The sequence below is a fragment of the Sitophilus oryzae genome, unplaced genomic scaffold, assembly GCF_002938485.1.
Source record: "Sitophilus oryzae breed Bouriz unplaced genomic scaffold, Soryzae_2.0 scaffold_1396_pilon_pilon, whole genome shotgun sequence".
Lineage (NCBI taxonomy): Eukaryota > Metazoa > Arthropoda > Insecta > Coleoptera > Curculionidae > Sitophilus > Sitophilus oryzae.
The window spans coordinates 1,662,099-1,681,635 of NW_022146055.1; the positions used below are offsets into that span (position 1 = coordinate 1,662,099).

The window sequence follows — 19,537 nt, forward strand, 5'->3', positions numbered from 1 at the left end:
TTTTAAGTTTGTGCAATTATATTTCTGACTGTCTAAATACTAAATACTCGTAAAAATTACTAGAAAGTGTTTGGTGTGTGGAAGTTCTAATATAAAGATCCCTGAATTATCTTTTCATAGGCAAGTAAAGTATTCAGTTTTATTTATATTAAACGCATGCACCAACAGACAAAACTGCTTTAAACAGAATTAGTAATCAATTGAAGACAAAAATCAAAGAAGCCAAAGAGAGGTCTTTTGCAGAGTACGTAAAAAATTTAAACCATTATGACAACTCCATATGGAAACCAATCAAACATTCAAAGAAACCTAAAACTCAATCACCTCCCCTTCGTAACGAGCTAGACCTGAATCTGCCGTGGGCCAAAAGTGATAAAGAAAAAGCACACCTTTTTGCAGAACACCTCGCAAAAGTATTCTGACCGCATAACAATGACTTAAATCATGAAATAGAAAGAAGTGTGTCAGTTCTCCGATTAAACGTATCAGCAATCAAGTTTTTAAAAGTTAAAGAAATTCACCACGAAATTAACAACCTAAACCCTCGTAAGGCATCAGGAGTGGATAAGATAACGTCAAAAATGTTAAAAGAACTACCAAGGAAGGGCTTAGTACTTATCACATATATATTTAATGCCATCATAAGATTGAACTACTGGCCGAGATCGCTGAAAACAGCCGAAATTATAATGATCCCAAAACTCGGTAAAGATTTAAACAGAGTCTCCTCATATCGCCCTATTAGCTTACTACCATTGGTTTCCAAAATTCTTGAAAGACTGATACTTCCTAGAATCAATTCAGATCCTAAAACCGAAAACTGGATACCACATCACCAGTTTGGGTTTCGACATTCCACTATTCAGCAGATACATCAGATTACCAACAATATAACTGAAACTCTTGAGGACAAAAAGTATTGCACATCAGTGTTTCTTGATGTTAGTCAGGCTTTCGACAAAGTATGGTATACAGGACTACTTTACAAAATTAAAAATTATCTTCCCATGTCCTACTTTCCGATATTGAAATCCTACCTAAATGGTAGAGTGTTTAGAGTCAGAATAGGTGAGGATATATCTCAAAATTACAGCATAAATGCAGGTGTTCCACAAGGTAGTGTCTTAGGACCACTAATCTATGTCCTTTTTACAGCAGACTTTCCCACAAACAACAAAACAACAACGGCTACTTTTGCAGATGACACAGTAATTATGGCTGTCAACAAAAAGCCGGAAACAGCTTCCTTGATATTACAAAGACATCTAAATGTAATAGAGGCATTTGGAAAATAAAAATTAATCCATCAAAATCGGCCCAAGTAACTTTTACTTTAAATAGAGACCAGTGCCCTCCAGTATATTTAAACAACACACTAATTCCGCAGTCTTCCTCTACCAAGTATTTAGACATGCATTTGGACACTAAGCTTACCTAGAAAGAACACATAGTAAAGAAACGTAAGCAAATAGATTTAAAAATAAAAGACTTATATTGGTTAATGGGAAGAATATCCAAACTATCGCTAGAGAATAAACTTCTTTTATACAAAACCATAATAATACCTATTTCGACATATGGAGCAGAACTCTGGGGATGCGCTAGTAAATCAAATATAGCCATAATACAAAGGAGCCAATCTAAAATTCTACGGATGATAACAGACGCACCATGGTATGTCTCCAATCACACTATACATGAAGATTTAAAAATTCCGTACGTCAAAGAAGTCATCCAAACTCGGAGTAAAAAACATTTCACACGATCACACCAATACCTTACTTCAGCCTCTACTTGAACCAGTACCTACAAGAAGACTTAAAAGACAATGGCCATCTGATTTGAAAGAATATTAAGGATTTTTCACTGGAGAAGACCTCATCACGTTAACTGGAGCTTCATTGCTCTCAAGTCATTAAATTAGCCCATTTCCTTGCAAATATTCTGATTGCTAATAAATCATATTAAAGAAATCAAAATTATATTAAAGATTTTTTTTTTAAATTAATGTTTAAACTTGGCGCGTGGACGATTGGTCCTCGACAAGGACAGATAGAGTAGAAGCACCGCGTGTGCAACAAAAGAAGATAAATGGAAGTCGATATGTTTGCCAGTTTCCATAGTGATTTACTTATCCACTTAAGTATATATGATCTAGTATAAAACCTTTGAATAAGAAGACTAAGGAAGGAGCATATCAAAAATCTTAGGTACACCGCGATGGGCCTCAAATATGGCCGACTTAAATTCCGGTTTATCAGTGTCGTTTAATTTTATTTAAAAAATGTAAAACTATGATGTAGGGTAGACGTGGGGTAGACTCAATAATTTGTTGTTTTATTTTACGTTGTGAATAAATGTTGGTAGTTATTAAAATTGTTATAAAAATATATAATTCTAATAAAAATAGATAAGTTATAATAAGTATTTATTAACACAAACATCCGATACGCTACTGAAGCAGGTAAGTCAAATTAACGTATCTAAATTCTTTGACATCTAATCTTTGACAAGTAATAAATAAAAGCTAAAATGCAAGAAAAAATATATAATTTAGTTAATTTAAGTGAATTTCATAAATGATCGGTTTACTACACGTATGTATATTATATAGTCACTTACTAGCGAAAAGTTGTTCCATTATTTCACTCAATTTTTGCCGAGATCTACCGCACGCTACACAACCAACTATTTTAGAGTCTTTTCGATAAATCGCGATAGTGTCACTGTTAATTTAAGTTCTGCCACAATTTCCATCTAGATTTACTACCTTTATACAACTATCAGTAGTAGAATAAATAATAAATAACATAAAATAAGCTCCGTAAAGACTGACAAATCCACAAAATTTCAAATCAAATTCAAATGTGTTAAATGAATCGTCAAACAGAACTGTCAAGGATCCCCACCCTAGAGAGCTTTTATGGTGGCTTTTCCGCCCACCATGCATGAATACATGGATAGCATTATGCTCCTTCCTTAGTCTTCTTATTCAAAGTATAAAACCAACAAAAGTTGGCGTTTTTTACTTTGACTTTTGACAAGTGTTAAATAAAATTCGTCACTATAATTTTTCACTTCAGTTTTAGACATAATAAAAATATTTTTTTATTTACAGGGTGAGTCTTAATAAGATCATTATTACTAAAAGCTATTGCCTACTTACATAACTATTAAAATCGAATTTTGAAAAATATTCGAAAAATTCTTTCAACAATTCATCCACGCTCCTAGGATAAATTTTTATGTGCTTCTTAATTTCTTCTAAACTTAACGAATATGTAATAGCTTTCCATCCTAAAATATTATTTAGTATTAATATTGAATTCTACAACACTAGACCACATTAATAATATGTAACTATACTATTAAAAAAAATAAACAATTTAATATGTAAATTGTTATTATGTTTACAATGGGTAAATAAAATTTATTATTATTATTGTTATAGTAATGGACGTCGTTATACATTTTAAATATGTGATATAGCTACAACCTATTCATTAGACAGCCAATCGACATACCATTACATGAACCTTTGCGAACCTAACTGCGGGTTTTGAGTTCCAAGGCGGGTTCTGAGCTCCATTGAAACTCCGTTTATACAGGGTGAATCTTAAATAAGTGCAAATATTTTCAGGGCTAGTAGATCTTGATAAAAAACATATTTTCTCTTTGCAGTTTTTCAAATAAGTCCAAAATAACCGAGTTATTCAAGGTAGAAAATTAAAAAAAAAATATTTATTTTTCAAAAATGTTGAGAGCGACCGGATTTGTCTGTATTTGCATCTCTTTTAGTAACCAGTAACCGTAGGGTAGAGCCGTAACCCCATATATATATTAAGTATATATGGATTACCGCTTATCCCTGTAATGTGTTGGAGTTGAAGCCGAGTCAGAGACAACTAGATAACCGGTCCATGTATATTTGACATAAGTTCCTCTGTTAGGCAAGCCCTGGCGCAATAGCGCAACTCCAAAATTCCAAATATCGATTAGCCCTTACTCTGAGGATTAGCCAATTATCGAACGGGAGCGCAAACGAAAGCCGTACGAAGCCCTACGATTCTACGGCTGATGCTAGTGTCTAGTCTCTTATTGGCCTAGTTATCCGATCGATAATTCAAAATCCAGGCTTGCGCACTACGCATGAGCTCGTCTAACTGAGCGAATTATGCAAATTCCTTCAGAAGATTTATATACCCATTTCACCGGCTCGGCTTCACAGAGTGCAGTTTGGAGTCGATATAGTTACGTTATAAATATATGTGAAGGGGTTATTGTAATATCAGAGATTAAGAAATTATACCGTGGGAGAATTTGCGGTGAACATGCAGTTCTAAAAAGATTTCTAAAATATACACGAAAATTTAAAAGAAAACTTTCGCTCTGATTGCCTACATGTGTACAAGAACCGCGGCATATGAAGCGCGAGTGCTCAAAAACTAGCAAAGTCAACTGGCTGTCTAGTGAATAAATTGTGAAATGGAATCGATGTACAGAGTGTTCTCCGTATATTTTCGCCAATATCATCAAACATCTTCATTTTCAAAATAACAAAAATCTTGCAGATTATTAAAAAAACTTACCGTTAATAATCGTCAAATTATTCGAATTGTGTAAGTTCCTTAATCTCTCAACCGACAGCAAAAATCCATTGACTTGTAAATAAAATATACACATAACGGCGAATGCGTAAGTATTCACACATTCAAGTAATATATAAGATGACCATTTTTTAACCAATAAAATAAAGGGTTGTGCGATAGGTTGCAGCTCTAAACAATACCTAAAAGACAAATATTTAATTATGTATACCGTGCTGGCAACTGTTACTTTTGGGTCGGTATTTACATGTGTGGAAGTAAATCGCATAGGGATCTTATTAAGTCGGAGTGAGAGAGATGCGACGGTGTGCCGTTGCGGCGTTGCCGGTATGCCTTTCCCTATCAAGTAAAGTAAAATCACGATCGCAAACCGCTTATTTTTAAAAGACTTTTTTCGAAAAGATTTTTAAAAGACTTTTTTTTTCGAAAAGGATATCGTTAGGGTGTCCATCTTTTATATAACGAGAAATCGTCAGTAATCGTGATAATTTAAAAACTCAACTTTTTAACACATAACACGCCTTAACTTAAGAACTACTTTAGAAACTTTTTTTTTATTTTGAAGATAGGATCTTTTACAATATGTTTAAATACGAAAAATTCGATAAGGTTGTTTTTTCCATTCAAAAATTTTAAACAACCCATCCATTTACTTTTAGTGCATAGCAATTTTCAGCAATAATTGTGTAACTATTTTATTTATAAAGACTTTCGCATACTGTCTGCGAAGAAAATATAGCAGAAATATTAAGAAAGATTTTGAAAAAACTACAATCAATTATTTCTAATAGATTTCTAGATATCGATTTTTGAATTCAGAGTTCTAATAGCGCGACTACTGTCGAACACCAACTCAATTCCACTTATTTTTAACAAAAATGCAAGTGTTTCTAACTTGCATTTAAAAATTTTCAAACTACAGGGAAAATTACAACGACTCGTTAATAAATAAACAAATAAAGTATCACGAGACGTAATTAAATCGTGAAGCTGAACGCACGATGCACACCTTTCCCTAGAACTTTAAGTACTGACAGAGGTACTGATTGGGTCGACCGGTCGACCGCAACAAATCTGCTATATTCCCTTCCCCCTCTCTTAGCAATGTGCACAGTTTCTCGGTTTATTTTATACGTTTGGCAACGTGTTTACTGTTCCTTCTTTGTTCAGTACATTATAAACGAATTGTACTCTTCTTACATACGGGAATCTCGACCCAAGACTAACCTTTACCAGCCCTTAGTATTTAAGTACCGTATGATCGAAAAAAACGACGTCTAGTTTGGAAATGAATATCATGACATTCCTCATATAAATTTTACATATAAAATGACACCGATCTTCATTTCATAGCCATCGTTGACGCTGTTTTTTTTTCGAGCATATTGTATATTTTTAGATAGGTTTATTCCAAATAGTACTCACTTTAAAAATTTAGTGTTTTCTACACTAAGTCCATGTTTAAACGATAAATCACAGTCCAAGTTTAAAGGGACGTAGTGCAGTTTGAGAATGGGAGTTCTGGCAGTGCTGACCGCGTGCTGATTTTCGTAGTCTCGGTTTTTTGCAAAAGCTTTGATCGCCTTCCTGATTAAAGTCACTTGATCTGACGGGTCTTGGTTGCGTTGACCGTAGTACATGTCACCAGTGTCAACGAAAACGTCTAGGTCGCTTGACTGTAATTGAATTAGTTGTAAAGTCAAAGAGAAATAAGTATCATAAGAAGCTCTAACATATAAACAACATAGGGTTGTAAAAAAAATTAACGTGCAAGATAGTGATGTCGACAGTTTAATGGAAAATCAAATGTATTCAAAAGAGATAAAAATTGGGTTGATACATTTCTTCAATATTATCGGTATTGCCGAATTTTGCATCAAAATTTCAAACCATACAAGTAGGCGTTTATGACAAATGTTGCATCTAGGGTTGGAACTTTATTTTTCACAATTAGTTACTCATTTTACTACAGCTGTAATAGATTATATTTAACTTAGATATAATATTATCCTCATTTCAGTAGTATACATGAAAGTTTTTAATTTTTTTTTCTACACACTTTTTCCTACAAACGTAAAAACCGGCAACACTGTATACCGCTTTTTATTTTGTTTCTCTGTCTGTCAACCGGTCATTTATATTTATCTCTGTCGCGTACATTAAAATACAGACCACGCAGATGAAGTGTCTATGCAGATAACTAGTTTTATTCATTTATTTTAATGACATGAATATTTCAATATGATTGTACTGACGGAACGATGAACGACACACAGTCGCTGGCAGATGCGTATAAAACCGACTTAAGATTTTTAAAACTTGTCAAATTAAAGGTTATAATTTGTGTCAAACGGTGTCAAATTAATAACCAGCGTTCTGAAAAATAATACGTATTTGCGATATTGCTTTTGCATTTTGGTTGGTATTATTTCATGTTTTGTGTTTTTTAAAGTTAAGTGGAGGAAAAAAATCGAGGGAGTTTAGGTCCCAAGATTTGTATTAACCACCAATAAAATTAGTATACTATCTCGTATATAGTACTAAAAACTGGAATAGCTGTAAAATAAAGATATTACACGATAGGTAAATAATAATAGATGTTACTGTAGAAAGGTAAAGGTCAAAAGCAAACCAAACCAATTTTGTTCAAGATTTGCTCCCTAAATTTTATTATAGGTACATATCTTCAAAATAAAAGCTGTTAGATAAATTGTAACCCACCTTGGTACCAATTCCGGATATTCTAGAGCCAAAGGGATACACTTTGCAGTTTTCAAACTGTTCGCGTAAAGCTTCTTCCAATTTTTCACAGCACACCCGCGTGTCAGGTATAGTAAGTACTTCTTCTGCCTGGGCCACCAGGTTAGCGCCTTCGGCTAGTAAGTCTTGTTTGCTTTTAAAAAGCAACTTTACACCATCAGGAAGTTGGTTACCTATAGAGAAAATTAATATTTAAAATTGGTTTTATGCAAAGTGACTAAACCTGGAAAGTTATTGTGTAGAGAATTCAATTTTATATAAATTATACAGAAACTTTCATAATACAATAAACACACTTTCAAAAACACATAAAAACTATATGTACAGTTCGTACCAAATAAACTTTTAGTCACGTGATTAAGTTTGGCCGGCACAGCGTTGCCCACTTTTACATATTTTCTTTTAATCAAAATATTTTAGGAAACAAAAATAAATTAATTATAAACATATAAACCGTTATTATTTACATCAACAAAACTCACCTTCTTAACAGCACTTAAGGGACATAAAGGGCCGTTACTACCGCTTTCCCGTTCAAAATATTCGAATAAAGTTGCGATTCGTTTTTACGACTATTAAGCTATCTTGTACACTTTGCACTAAAAGAGGTTCTAAAAAGAACAATGTTCAACTGCAAGGTCTGCTAGTAAACATTTTTAAGCTTAAAGAATCGCAACACTATTTATTTAAACCAAAAACTCGTAATACAAAACTAAGGTGTCAAAACGAATAACAATGTCAGGAAATAAATAAATAAATGCGACAATTTGACATTTTTTACAGCAGAGCTACCATCTCATTCATTATTGGGAACAAGGAATTTAAAAATCGCGCCCTCGATTATGTAACTAAAAATTTAATTGATATCAAATATATCTTAGTAGTAACAAAAATTGAAATACTAACGTGTTTTCATGGCTCGTCAGTTGAAAAATAACAAAGAAAAAAATTGATAAGTAATCTTTAAAGTTTTTTTTATAATTTACTTACTTCTTTCCTTTTTACTTCTACCATCCTTTGGTAAATGACGGGCGAGAGACAATTCATCTCCAAAAATTACTGTCTTACAAGTAGTGCATTCGTACTCTGTCACGTTTGGTTTTCGACTTTCTGCCATATTCAAATGTCTTAAAAAATATATAAAACATAATATTATTATACACCATCATAGATTTCTCATATGTATAATGTCAAAAAGTGCCCTAGTTTATTAAAATTTTGAAAAATGCTGCAAAAAGTTATATACCGGCCAAATTTTGACACTCTATTCTAATGTTTATTTTTTTATATGTCAATATTCCGATTATTTTGATCACTCTCCGTATATTATCAGTTACATATGGATACAAAAATATTTGATATTGTATAATCTGACATATTAACACTTCTCTCATCGAGGACACTGTCTCCTCAGTGAACACCTCAGTAGATTGAAGCTAAGAAACTATTATTATTATTATTTATTATATTATTATTATTTATTATTTATTATTTATTATAAACTTTTTTCCGATTTGGCTGAAATTTTGAATGCGCGTATAAGTAATTTAAAAAAAAAATGAAGAAACACATTACCAAAAATTGTATTAATCAATAATAAATATGTAAAAAGTAAAAATAAATATGTAAAAATTAAAAAAAACGATTAAAAAAAAGTCGCCTTGACTAAGATTCGAACCTCCCTTACTACGGCTCCAACGTCATAGCAGCGTAAAGTCCTAACGCTTTAACCACGCGGCCACCGAGGACGTGAAAGATTCTATGTAAAATTCTTACTTAAAAGATAATGTTTAGTGAAAGTACTTTTTTACTTATAAACATTTATTTAATTCTGTTTTTAGTATTTGTTCTTATAGCGGCAACATAGGTACATTTTATCTGTAAAATTTCAACTGTCTAGCTATAACGGTTCATAAGATAGACCTTTGTGACAGACGGACGGACGACGGACGGACAGCGAAGTCTTAGTAATAGGGTTCCCGTTTTTACCCTTTGGGTACGGAACCCTAAAAAATAAAACTATTTCTAAAAAGAATTAGGTTAAAAAAGCACACCTTACCATTTTCTTAAAAACTAAAACTATTCACGAACATCAGAAAGTCAAAAAAATTAGGAGAATTATTGCTAATGTGTCAAATTATCTAATATTAAGTATTTTTGCACTGATCAAGTTTAAATTAATATACAAGAACTGACCAAAATATTTTAAAAATTAACCAAAAATGGAATTTAATGTAGAGTGACGAAATTCTGACGGTAGTTAAAAAATGTGAAATTAAACATCTTTTTCAAATAGCATATTTCTAAACTTTAAGAAAGAAGGACACTTTTCGACATTTAAAATAAAAATGTCAAATTTGACAGATAAACCAAATCGCAAAACTATAACATAATGCTAGACTAATAAGTCTAAAAATTTTTAGACTAATAAGTCTAAAAATAAAAAATTAAGACTAGCATTATGTTATAGTTTGGGCTATAAATATATAGCCTAAGTTATGTCCCCACTAGCAAAACCGGTGCGTAAAACTATGCTTGCCACCGTACTTGAACTAATAAAAGGTTCTATTAGCTTCAATAATAAATTATAATACAAATTAGACCTTCTGAAAATATCAAAATATTTACTATTTAATTTTTTTTAGAATTTCCACAAATTGAAATTATACTTCCTAACACTTTTACAATAATAATTAAATAAACTTATTTTCGTATACTCGCTATTTAAACCCGTGTATTTGTATATACGGAATGTTTACGATATTCTCCGATGTGGCAGCACCGGCGGAGAATGCACCAAGCCTATACATATTATCGGTTGCTTACACATAGCGTATTGGGACTTTAGAATGCTAAAGTGGAATTTATCATACCTTTTGCTTTTAAAATTATGCCTTGACCAACCCATCTCTCCTTGTTCCCAAATATTACATATCTCACAATAATACTTATATATCTCGTTCAAATCGACATGAGCAGGACTAGCTAGACTAATGTGGTTGCGTACGATTTTCAAATCATTTTTCAAATCTATCTTACATAAACTGCAGGATACGACCGCGCTACCGTCAGGTAAAGATTTTCTAGTGAGATATTTTCGTTGTTCTTTCATTCTGTTGGGAATATGATCAAAAACGTCTGTGCTTTCTGGTCGTTCAATGGATCTGATTATTTTGTGTTCTGCTGTCAGTTCTTTACTACTGGCTGATTTTCTTCCTAAAATAACATACGCAAATACTTAACATGTCGTTCTTGAAGAATATCACTTTTCTTTATTATAAATTTAAAATAAATAATCTACAGAGCAGTCCGAACCGTATTTGGTTAGGAAACTGCGGCAGCATATTCTGCACATAAAAATAGGTAAAAAGATTTTTATAAACTTATGTCCTAAAATGCTTCGTTTCGGAGATACAGGGTGTAGAAGTTTCATCTTTATTTCAATTTTTTCCAAATAATTTTAAAACTAATGCCGATATTTGGATGAAAATTGGTATCTGGGGGCTGTGATGAGAAATTTGATTTCGATGTTAATATGTCTTCTAATTGTAGGGGACGCCACCTACATGTTTTTTTACTGTTTTGAAGAGTAATAACTTTTCGTCCGTCCCTGTAATACACAACCGAGTGAAAAAAATACATTTGCGCCTTATTTTACGTAAAAAATGTCTCTTGCGAGCAACCGTTCCAAGATATCTGGATTCTTAATAATCAATACATGCCATCAATGACAACAATTAAACATGTCCACTAAACAGATATTTGAGTAAATTAATAATTTTCGAAACGTTCTGATACCAAAGGTTCAACAGAAGCTGTTGAACCGCGAAATTTCTAAAACCTATGATTCTAAAATGTCTCAAAAATTATTAGTTTAGGCAAATATCTTTCTAGCGAAGATCTTTAATTTTTGTCATTGATGATATGTATTGATTATTAAGAATCTAAATATCTCGAGAAGGGTTGCTCGGCAGCAATTTTTACCATGAGACATTTGTTACGTAGAAAAAAGCACAAATGTATATTTTTTTCAGTAGTGTAATACAGGGACGGACCAAAAGTTATTACTCTTCAACAGTTAAAAGAGATGTAGGTGGCGCCCCCTACAAGTAGGAGTCATGTTGACAATCGAAGTCGAATTTGTCGTGTTAAAAAAACCCAGATACTAATTTTCATCGAAATACTGAATTTAGTTCAGAAATTATTAGGAAAAAATCAAAATAACAACCTAACCTAACTAAAATGAAACCTTACACCCCGTATCTCCGAAACGAGGCATTTTAAAATATAATAAGTTTATACGAACTTGTCTACTTATTTTTATGTGCAGAACTGCAGAATACACTGCCGAAGTTTCCGGAATACAGTTCGGACCACCCTATATACAGGGTTGTTCACCACATACGACACGGAGTATTGTAGCTAAACGATTAGATTTTTACAAATTTTAAGTTTTGTGTTCGTTGAAGGACTATTAGAGCTACAATTTAGAAATAATTTTACAAGATACAGAGTGTCCCAAATAAGTAAAAAATGCTATAGTTGTATTTTTTTAAATAGAACACCCTGTATATTATTCTATTTTTAGATTCTACGATTGAAATAAAGGAAAATTTTAGGCTGTACTTAAACTGCCGTTAAACGGTAGCTTACTAAAATGCCGTTAATAGGTATAACGTCGTCCATGTGACGCACTTGACGACTTGACGGCTTTATGAAATATAGGAATTTTATAAGGAGTAACCAACGCTATCCACCCCACCAAATAACCAACTTAACCAACGCAACTTACCTCGACACTGATAAAAAAATTTAAAAAACAAATATAAATTAGTAAAAACCAACCAACCTCACCAAATAACCAACTAACCAATGAATTAACACCCTCCAAATCACCACGCTAACCAACCCGCCAAATAACTAAACCAATCCAACAAAAAAGAGTGAAACCAATGCAATAAGATCACGCTATAAGCAAAAAAAAATATCAAAAAGTCTTGGTCGGCGTGAGATTTGAACCCCGGACCATTCGCTCCCGAAGCAATGGCCTCAGCCACGGACCCACAGGTGCTCTTGCAAAATGCTTATGGCTAGGCATTACTTTCCGCCGGCATGAACGACGTCACAATATCTATTAACGGCATTTTAGTAGACTACCGTTTAACGGCTGTTTAAGTACATCGTAAATTTTATTAAGGTTTATCACACTTAAACCTTACCGTTTTTGAAATATTTTCAATTTTGTGAAATTGCAATAAAAATTTTAAGGCTTCATTTCTCCAACGGTATCAAAGTTTTTAATACTAAATATTTACTGAAGTTTATTTATGGATCAGTTATTGTGTTGCAATAATAAAAATGATACTACCTTGTACAGAGTGTCTAAAATTTTATTTTAAATAATTACTAGCTTTAAACGGCAATAACTTGTTTAATTTAAATGGAACGCCCTGTATATTTTAGGAGAATCAGATGCATAATTTAATTGTCTATCAAATTGTATTATACCACTTTTTTCCTATCCCTTCAAGTTTTCATAGAAAATGCATTTTCTTATAATTTAGACCTCATTTATCAATACACCCATGGAATATTGACATTTTAGATTGTTTTTAAAGCAACAAATGTACAAAATGTACAGGCTAGTAATATTATCGTTTTTAACAAAATGATAATATTACTAGCCCATTTGTATGCAAAAAGAAAACTATTTAAATCTTCATAAAAGAGTATACCATTAATTAAATATACCACCATTATTTCCGCCCAAATATTAATTAATTACATACTTAATTATGTTCGTGAATAAATTATTCTAAATAAATGTGGATTTGAATCAGAAATCAATATAATAATAAGTTATAAAAATGAATGTCTCTGTTGTTACAAATAAGCATTTGTCAAAAAATGAAATATTATAATATAAACAAACTATATCGACAATATTAGTATCTGTACTTTTTAAAAATTTGGTACATCTTTAAAAATAATCTAAAATGTCAGTATTCCATGGGTATATTGATAAATGAATTTATAATTACAAGAAAATGCATTTTCTACGGAAACTTGAAGCTATAGGTAAAAAATGGTATAATACAATGATTGATGAACAATTAAATTGTGCATCTGATTCTCATAAAACATATACAGGGTCGTTCCACTAAATTAAACAAGGTATTGCCGTTAAAACTTTAAAGCTAGTATTTAAAATAAAATTTTAGAACACTCTGTATAAAAAGGGTAGTATAGCACTTTATTATTGCAGCACAATAACTGATCAATAAATAAACTTCAGTAAATATTTAGTATTAAAAACTTTGATACTGAAGAAACCTTAAAGCCTGACTGCAATTTCACAAAGGTGAAAATATGGCTCAAAACGTAGTTTAAGTGTAATCAACCTTTAAATTACCTTTATTTCTAGTTATAAAGGAGGCCTTAATTTTTGTGTATTTACAATAAAAATGACTTCATGTAATTTTTATACTTTATTCTCCAATTTTGTTTATTTCTCAATACATAACAAAGCTAACAACACCATAACAACAAGCTACCCATAATTCTATGCTTCCAGGAAGGAGTTGTCAGCCTAGTTTTTAGCGCTATATTTAAATAATTCTTACAACTCGACCATCCTGACAATTAGAACGACCTCGTTCTATCTAACGTTAACATAATACTTTAGGTTACATAAGGGTTACATAAGCAATTCATAATCAAAAAATTTAACATAAGAGACATAAGAATTCTGATCATAACACATAAGTATCGTAATACATAAAGATTAATTCTAAACATAATATTTTTATGATTTCATAACATCATATCATAAGTAATTCATAAACTAATTGCATAACATAATCTTTATGACTAAACTAGAAACTAGTACATATTACTAATAAAACTAATTCAGTACATCATAACATAATTTTTCATAACCAAAATCATAAATTTTGCATTATATAATCATAATGTTTCATAAAATTATCTCATGTGATTAAATTTTTAAAATTATTTTTCATAAGTCAAAATAAAATAATCAATCCAATATTATATGACTCTTTCAGGAAAATAAGTTAAGTAAAATCAATTTAGGCAGATTCAAAATATTAACATTGGTCAAGATTTTGGTCAATGGCTTTGTCAATAGTGTCAGATAATTTTAACCATAATTTCAAAACTATTTGAATCAAAAATACCTTCAAAAGGTCTTTGAGTTACCTGGAATCCTTCAATATCAGTTATTAAATATCTGTCATTTGGCAGACATTTTTATTACATAAGGACCTTTATACTTTGGTAATAACTTTTTATTGATACCTGGATTCACATCTACATTAGGTATCATCACATAATCACCTTTACTATAAGTTTTACCTTCTTTATGCTTTTTTGTCGTAATAGGTTTTATTATATGATTGGCTTTTTCAATATTCCTATTTGCCTTATCTCTTAGATCATCAAGGTCTGTTTCTTCTTCCTTATGTGTTAAAAGAAATTGTTTTTAAATCGACATTCATTAACCCTTCCTGTGGAACTCGAATAATAGCTTAGCAGGGGTTTCTCCAGTGGTACTATGAACACTATTATTTACAACAAATTCAACGTCATTTTAAGATATCATCCCATTTCTCTGGAGTTTCTGTTAATTTGGCAATCATAGGAATAATAAATTTATTTAATCTTTCTACCTGACCATTAGCACGTGGAACACCAGTCGCAATTAATACATGTTTTACATTATAATTTTGAAGAAATTCTGAAAAATTGTTAGAGGTGAAAACAGAACCTCTGTCTGTGATTATTCTAAGTGGTTTACTATAATCAGCAAAATATTTCCTTAAGTATTTTATTACCTCAGTTGAATTGGTAGTTTTACATGCGTATATTTTTACAAATTTTGTAAACCCATCAATTATAGCAAAAATAAATCGATTTTTCTTTTCGCTGGTTTTTGCTAAAAAAAGGCCCTTTTTCAATGATCTAAATGTAATGTAAGGAATGGTTTATTTCCCTTAGGTATATTATGTAAAAAACCCTCTTTTTTTTTTCCACTTACAGGAGAATAAGTAATACATTTTTAAACAGTTTTTTATATATTCATCAACTTTAGTTCTCATGTTTGGGAAACCAATAGAGTTCTTTTATAGCATTAATACATTTATCAATACCTACATGTCCTAAATCATCGTGACAACTTCTAATTACATTTAATTCCATAGTGTTAGGTACATGGAAATAGTAAACGTCTATTTTCTTTTTTATAAACAAGATTGTTATTGATTTCAAAATCTTTACTTTCAGTTTTCTCTAATTCCTCTCTAATTTTGTTAATTTTTGAATCTTGATATTGTCTAATCCTAAGATTTGTTTCAAAGGTGTCTCTTCTAGTACTAAAATATTTTGATAGCATCTACTTAAAAGAATCAACATGTTGCATATTACTTCCACTTCTATGTTCTAAAAGTATAGTCATAATTTTGTAAAAATAAGCTCCATCTCATTATTTTTCGGGTTAATGTCTTTCTTCTTAAGTGCTAAAGTGATACTATTACAATCTGTATAAATTTTAAATTTAATGCCTAGTATATAGACATGAAATCTTTTAATGCTATTTATTATGGCTGCTAATTCTAAAATAAAACTATGTTGCTTAGACTCTGACTCTGTGGTACGTTGGCTATAATAAAATATTGGATGGAACTTTAAATCTTTTTGTTTTTGCATTAAAATACCGGAATAACCATGCGAACTAGCATCACAATGAAAACTGAGTTTCTGCTTTAGGTGAGTATAATGCTAAAACTGGTTTAGACATTAATATTTCTTTTAAATTATTAAAACTAGTAAAATTGCTCAGATCAAAATTGAATTTACTGTTTTTAGTTAAAGAATTATCAATTAAAAATTAGCCAAACCAAACCAAACCAAAACAAATTTTTCGAAAGTAAGAGGTCAAACCAATGAAACTTTGAACCTGTTTTACATTTTTGGCACTAGGTAATTTTTAATTGCTAATCAATCTCATCATTCGGACGAATTTCTTTTTCATTAATAATATATCCTAAATATTTTATCTCAGTATATAAAAAAGTACATTTATCTATTCTCAAAGTCAAGCGATTTTCCACTAATAGTTTAAAAACATGCTTTAAAATTGAGATATTTTCTGGTATAGTTGTAGTTGGTATTAAAATATCATCAAAATAAATAAAAATTTTATTTAGATCAATAAGTTCTTTAAATATTTCGTGAATGTACCTCATAAATACAGAAGGAGAATTTTTAAGACCAAATGGCATCTTTAAAAATTCGTATTGAGCTACTGGGGTTACAAACAGAAGTATATTTTATCGAATCGTGTTCAATATCAACGTGATAAAAAGCACTTTTAAGGTCCAGGGTTGTGAAATATTTTGACCTTGTAATTGAATAATTTGATCTCTTCAATCAGGGGAATAGGAAAGTTATCTCTTACAGTAATTTTATTTAAAAGCTCTAAAATCAGGAGACAATCGATAATCATTAGTTTTCTTTTTAACTAGAACTATTGGAGAGCTGTACTCCGAAGTACTTTTTGTATTACATTGTTTTTCTAACATGTCGTTAATCAAATCTTGCACTATATTTTTTCATAAAAAGATAAACGTCTAGGTTTTAAAAATAAAACGAGAGTATGATTTGAATTAACTACTATTTTCATTTTAATTTTAGATTCTATTTTTTCCAAGGTCGCTCAGGTTGTATATAATCTTGAACAAAAAAAGATCAACTAATTTTGACGATTTTTGCATCAATTTCAGAATTTATATTTAAATCAACCTCATTTTGATCAATGTAATCAATTTGTGAATTTCATTATTTTCCTGATTTTCAATAAATTTATCATCTAATACTGATTTTATTTTGACTTTTCCAGACTCAAAATTAAAAGAAATATTTTTATTTGTCATAAAATTTCTACCTAATAGACATTTAACAGGTATAGCATCATCTGGTACTATATAAAATAAAACTTGGACATCTATGCCTTCAACATATACTTTAAACATTATTGAACCTATAACATCTAATTTAGATTTATTAATACCCTCAAAAATCTACAGATGGGGCTTCTGAGATTTCAAAAATTAAATGAGTCTGAATATGCTATTAGTAATAATAGAAATTACACTACCTGAATCAAGAGTACCTTCGATAAATAATTGTTTACTGTCTTTTTACAAGACACAAAGGCAAGGTGAATCTATCAGGGAATTTGTTCTCGACCATCAATGCTTCTTTCTCTTCAACTTCTTTCTTGGATGTAGAGGCTCTTTCTCCTTTAATCTTTGGACAGTCTCTTATTTTATGTTGCATTGAGCCACAATTGAAACACGAACCCCTCACTCTAGGCATCTTTTTGCATTGCGACGCCAAATGTCCTAGCAAATTGCAATTGTAACACTTAATGGTTTTATTATTAACTTGATCTAAACTGGTAAATTTCTTCAGAGATGCTTCAATTGTCTTCTGTGGTTTTTTAATTTCATTTTTCTTTCAGGCAATCTATTTTCCTCGCAGTAACAATTCTCTCGTATGCTATAATGTCCTGGTATAATGCATCTTCATCTATATGGAATTTGGACATGACAAAATTACTTAATTCTCTGGACCATAATCCAATAGCTATCTGCTCTTTCTCTTCTTCGAATGATAAACTTAACTCTTTGCATAATGATGCTTTGGAATGAAAATATACGCTTACATTTTCATTGACAGACTGTACCACTCTCTTGCATTCTTTTCCATAATTCGGTTTTATTCTTGGTAAATACAAATGTTTTAATAAAAGCCATGCGGAAGGATGACCAATCTACAACTTCACTGCTTCGCCCTGAATACCAATGGCGTGCAGCACCAATCAGATTACTTTTGGCTGTTTGGAAAATAAACATCTGGCCAATTGTGAAGTGTTGCGGCGGTTTCCAACTGCTGTAACCATAACTTAGCTTTACTTGGCTCTTCTTCAGCACTGAATATTTCTATAGTTTTCGAGAGATCTGGCATTTACGTTATAATTTCGAACTGGAGATTCTTGATTTGGCGCATGTAATGGCTGCTGCTGTTGTTTTTGTAGCATTTGCAACATCTGAGTATTTTGTTGCAATAAGGTTGTTATCGTATTCATAAATTGATTAATATTAACATTACTGTTTGGATTTTCTTCAGCTCTATTTTGCACAAATCTTTCAAAATCATCAGCAGAAAATTGGTGACTCTGGTTTTCGTCTTGATCTTCCATTTTATTTGTGCCGGTAATCTTCAAACTATTGTTATAACTTATCACTCTTCTTCTCTTCTTGGGGACTACGCAGATTTAACCCCACACCTGAAGTTATAAAAGGGAGCCTTAATTTTTTATTGTATTTACAATAAAATGACTTCATGTAATTTTTTATACTTTATTCTCCAATTTTGTTTATTTCTCAATACATAACAACTAACAACACCATAACAACAAGCTACCATAATTCTATGCTTCCAGGAAGGAGTTGTCAAAGAGATGTAGGTGGCGCTCCCTACAAGTAGGAGTCATATTGACAATCGAAGTCGAATTTGTCGTGTTAAAAACCCCAGATACTAATTTTCATCGAAATACTGAATTTAGTTCAGAAATTATTAGGAAAAAATCAAAATAACGACCTAACCTAACCTAACCAAAATGAAACTCTACACCCTGTATCTCCGAAACGAGGCATTTTAAGATATAATAAGTTTATACGAACGTGTTTACTTATTTTTATGTGCAGAACTGCAGAATACACTGCCGAAGTTTCCGGAATACAGTTCGGGCCACCCTATATATAAATAAAACAAGTCGGGTTAGTTACACCATTTAGACAAATTTTCTTGCAAAAACAGTTCATTGCACAAATATTTCACCTACTTTGGTATACATTTTGACGGCTGTTGTAAAAAACTCTACTATTTACCATCATTTTATTTTATAAAATAACAGCATACACTAACAACGAATTTCTTTTGTTGAAGTTATTCATAAACAACAACTTAATATAATCTACACCATTGTGTATTATCATGTACTAGTGATAATGAAAAGTTATTTGTGATAAATAGGCTTATCAAATGAACGTCAATAACAAAAGATTGAAATTGAAGGGTCCAGG

General features: G+C 31.2%; 1 protein-coding gene across 2 annotated transcripts in view; it reads right to left on the bottom strand.

The window, feature by feature from the left end:
• Positions 1–19,537, bottom strand: part of LOC115875817 — a 28,020-nt gene that overhangs the window by 998 nt on the left and 7,485 nt on the right. For both annotated transcript variants that reach the window (XM_030891335.1, XM_030891334.1), the window contains exons 4-9: positions 10,241–10,583; positions 8,358–8,494; positions 7,329–7,540; positions 6,033–6,283; positions 4,590–4,789; positions 3,167–3,297 (exon numbers count right to left, since the gene is read on the bottom strand). In XM_030891335.1, the coding sequence (XP_030747195.1) occupies positions 3,167–3,297; positions 4,590–4,789; positions 6,033–6,283; positions 7,329–7,540; positions 8,358–8,494; positions 10,241–10,583 (1,274 nt within the window). The remainder of the gene's footprint in view (positions 1–3,166; positions 3,298–4,589; positions 4,790–6,032; positions 6,284–7,328; positions 7,541–8,357; positions 8,495–10,240; positions 10,584–19,537) is intronic.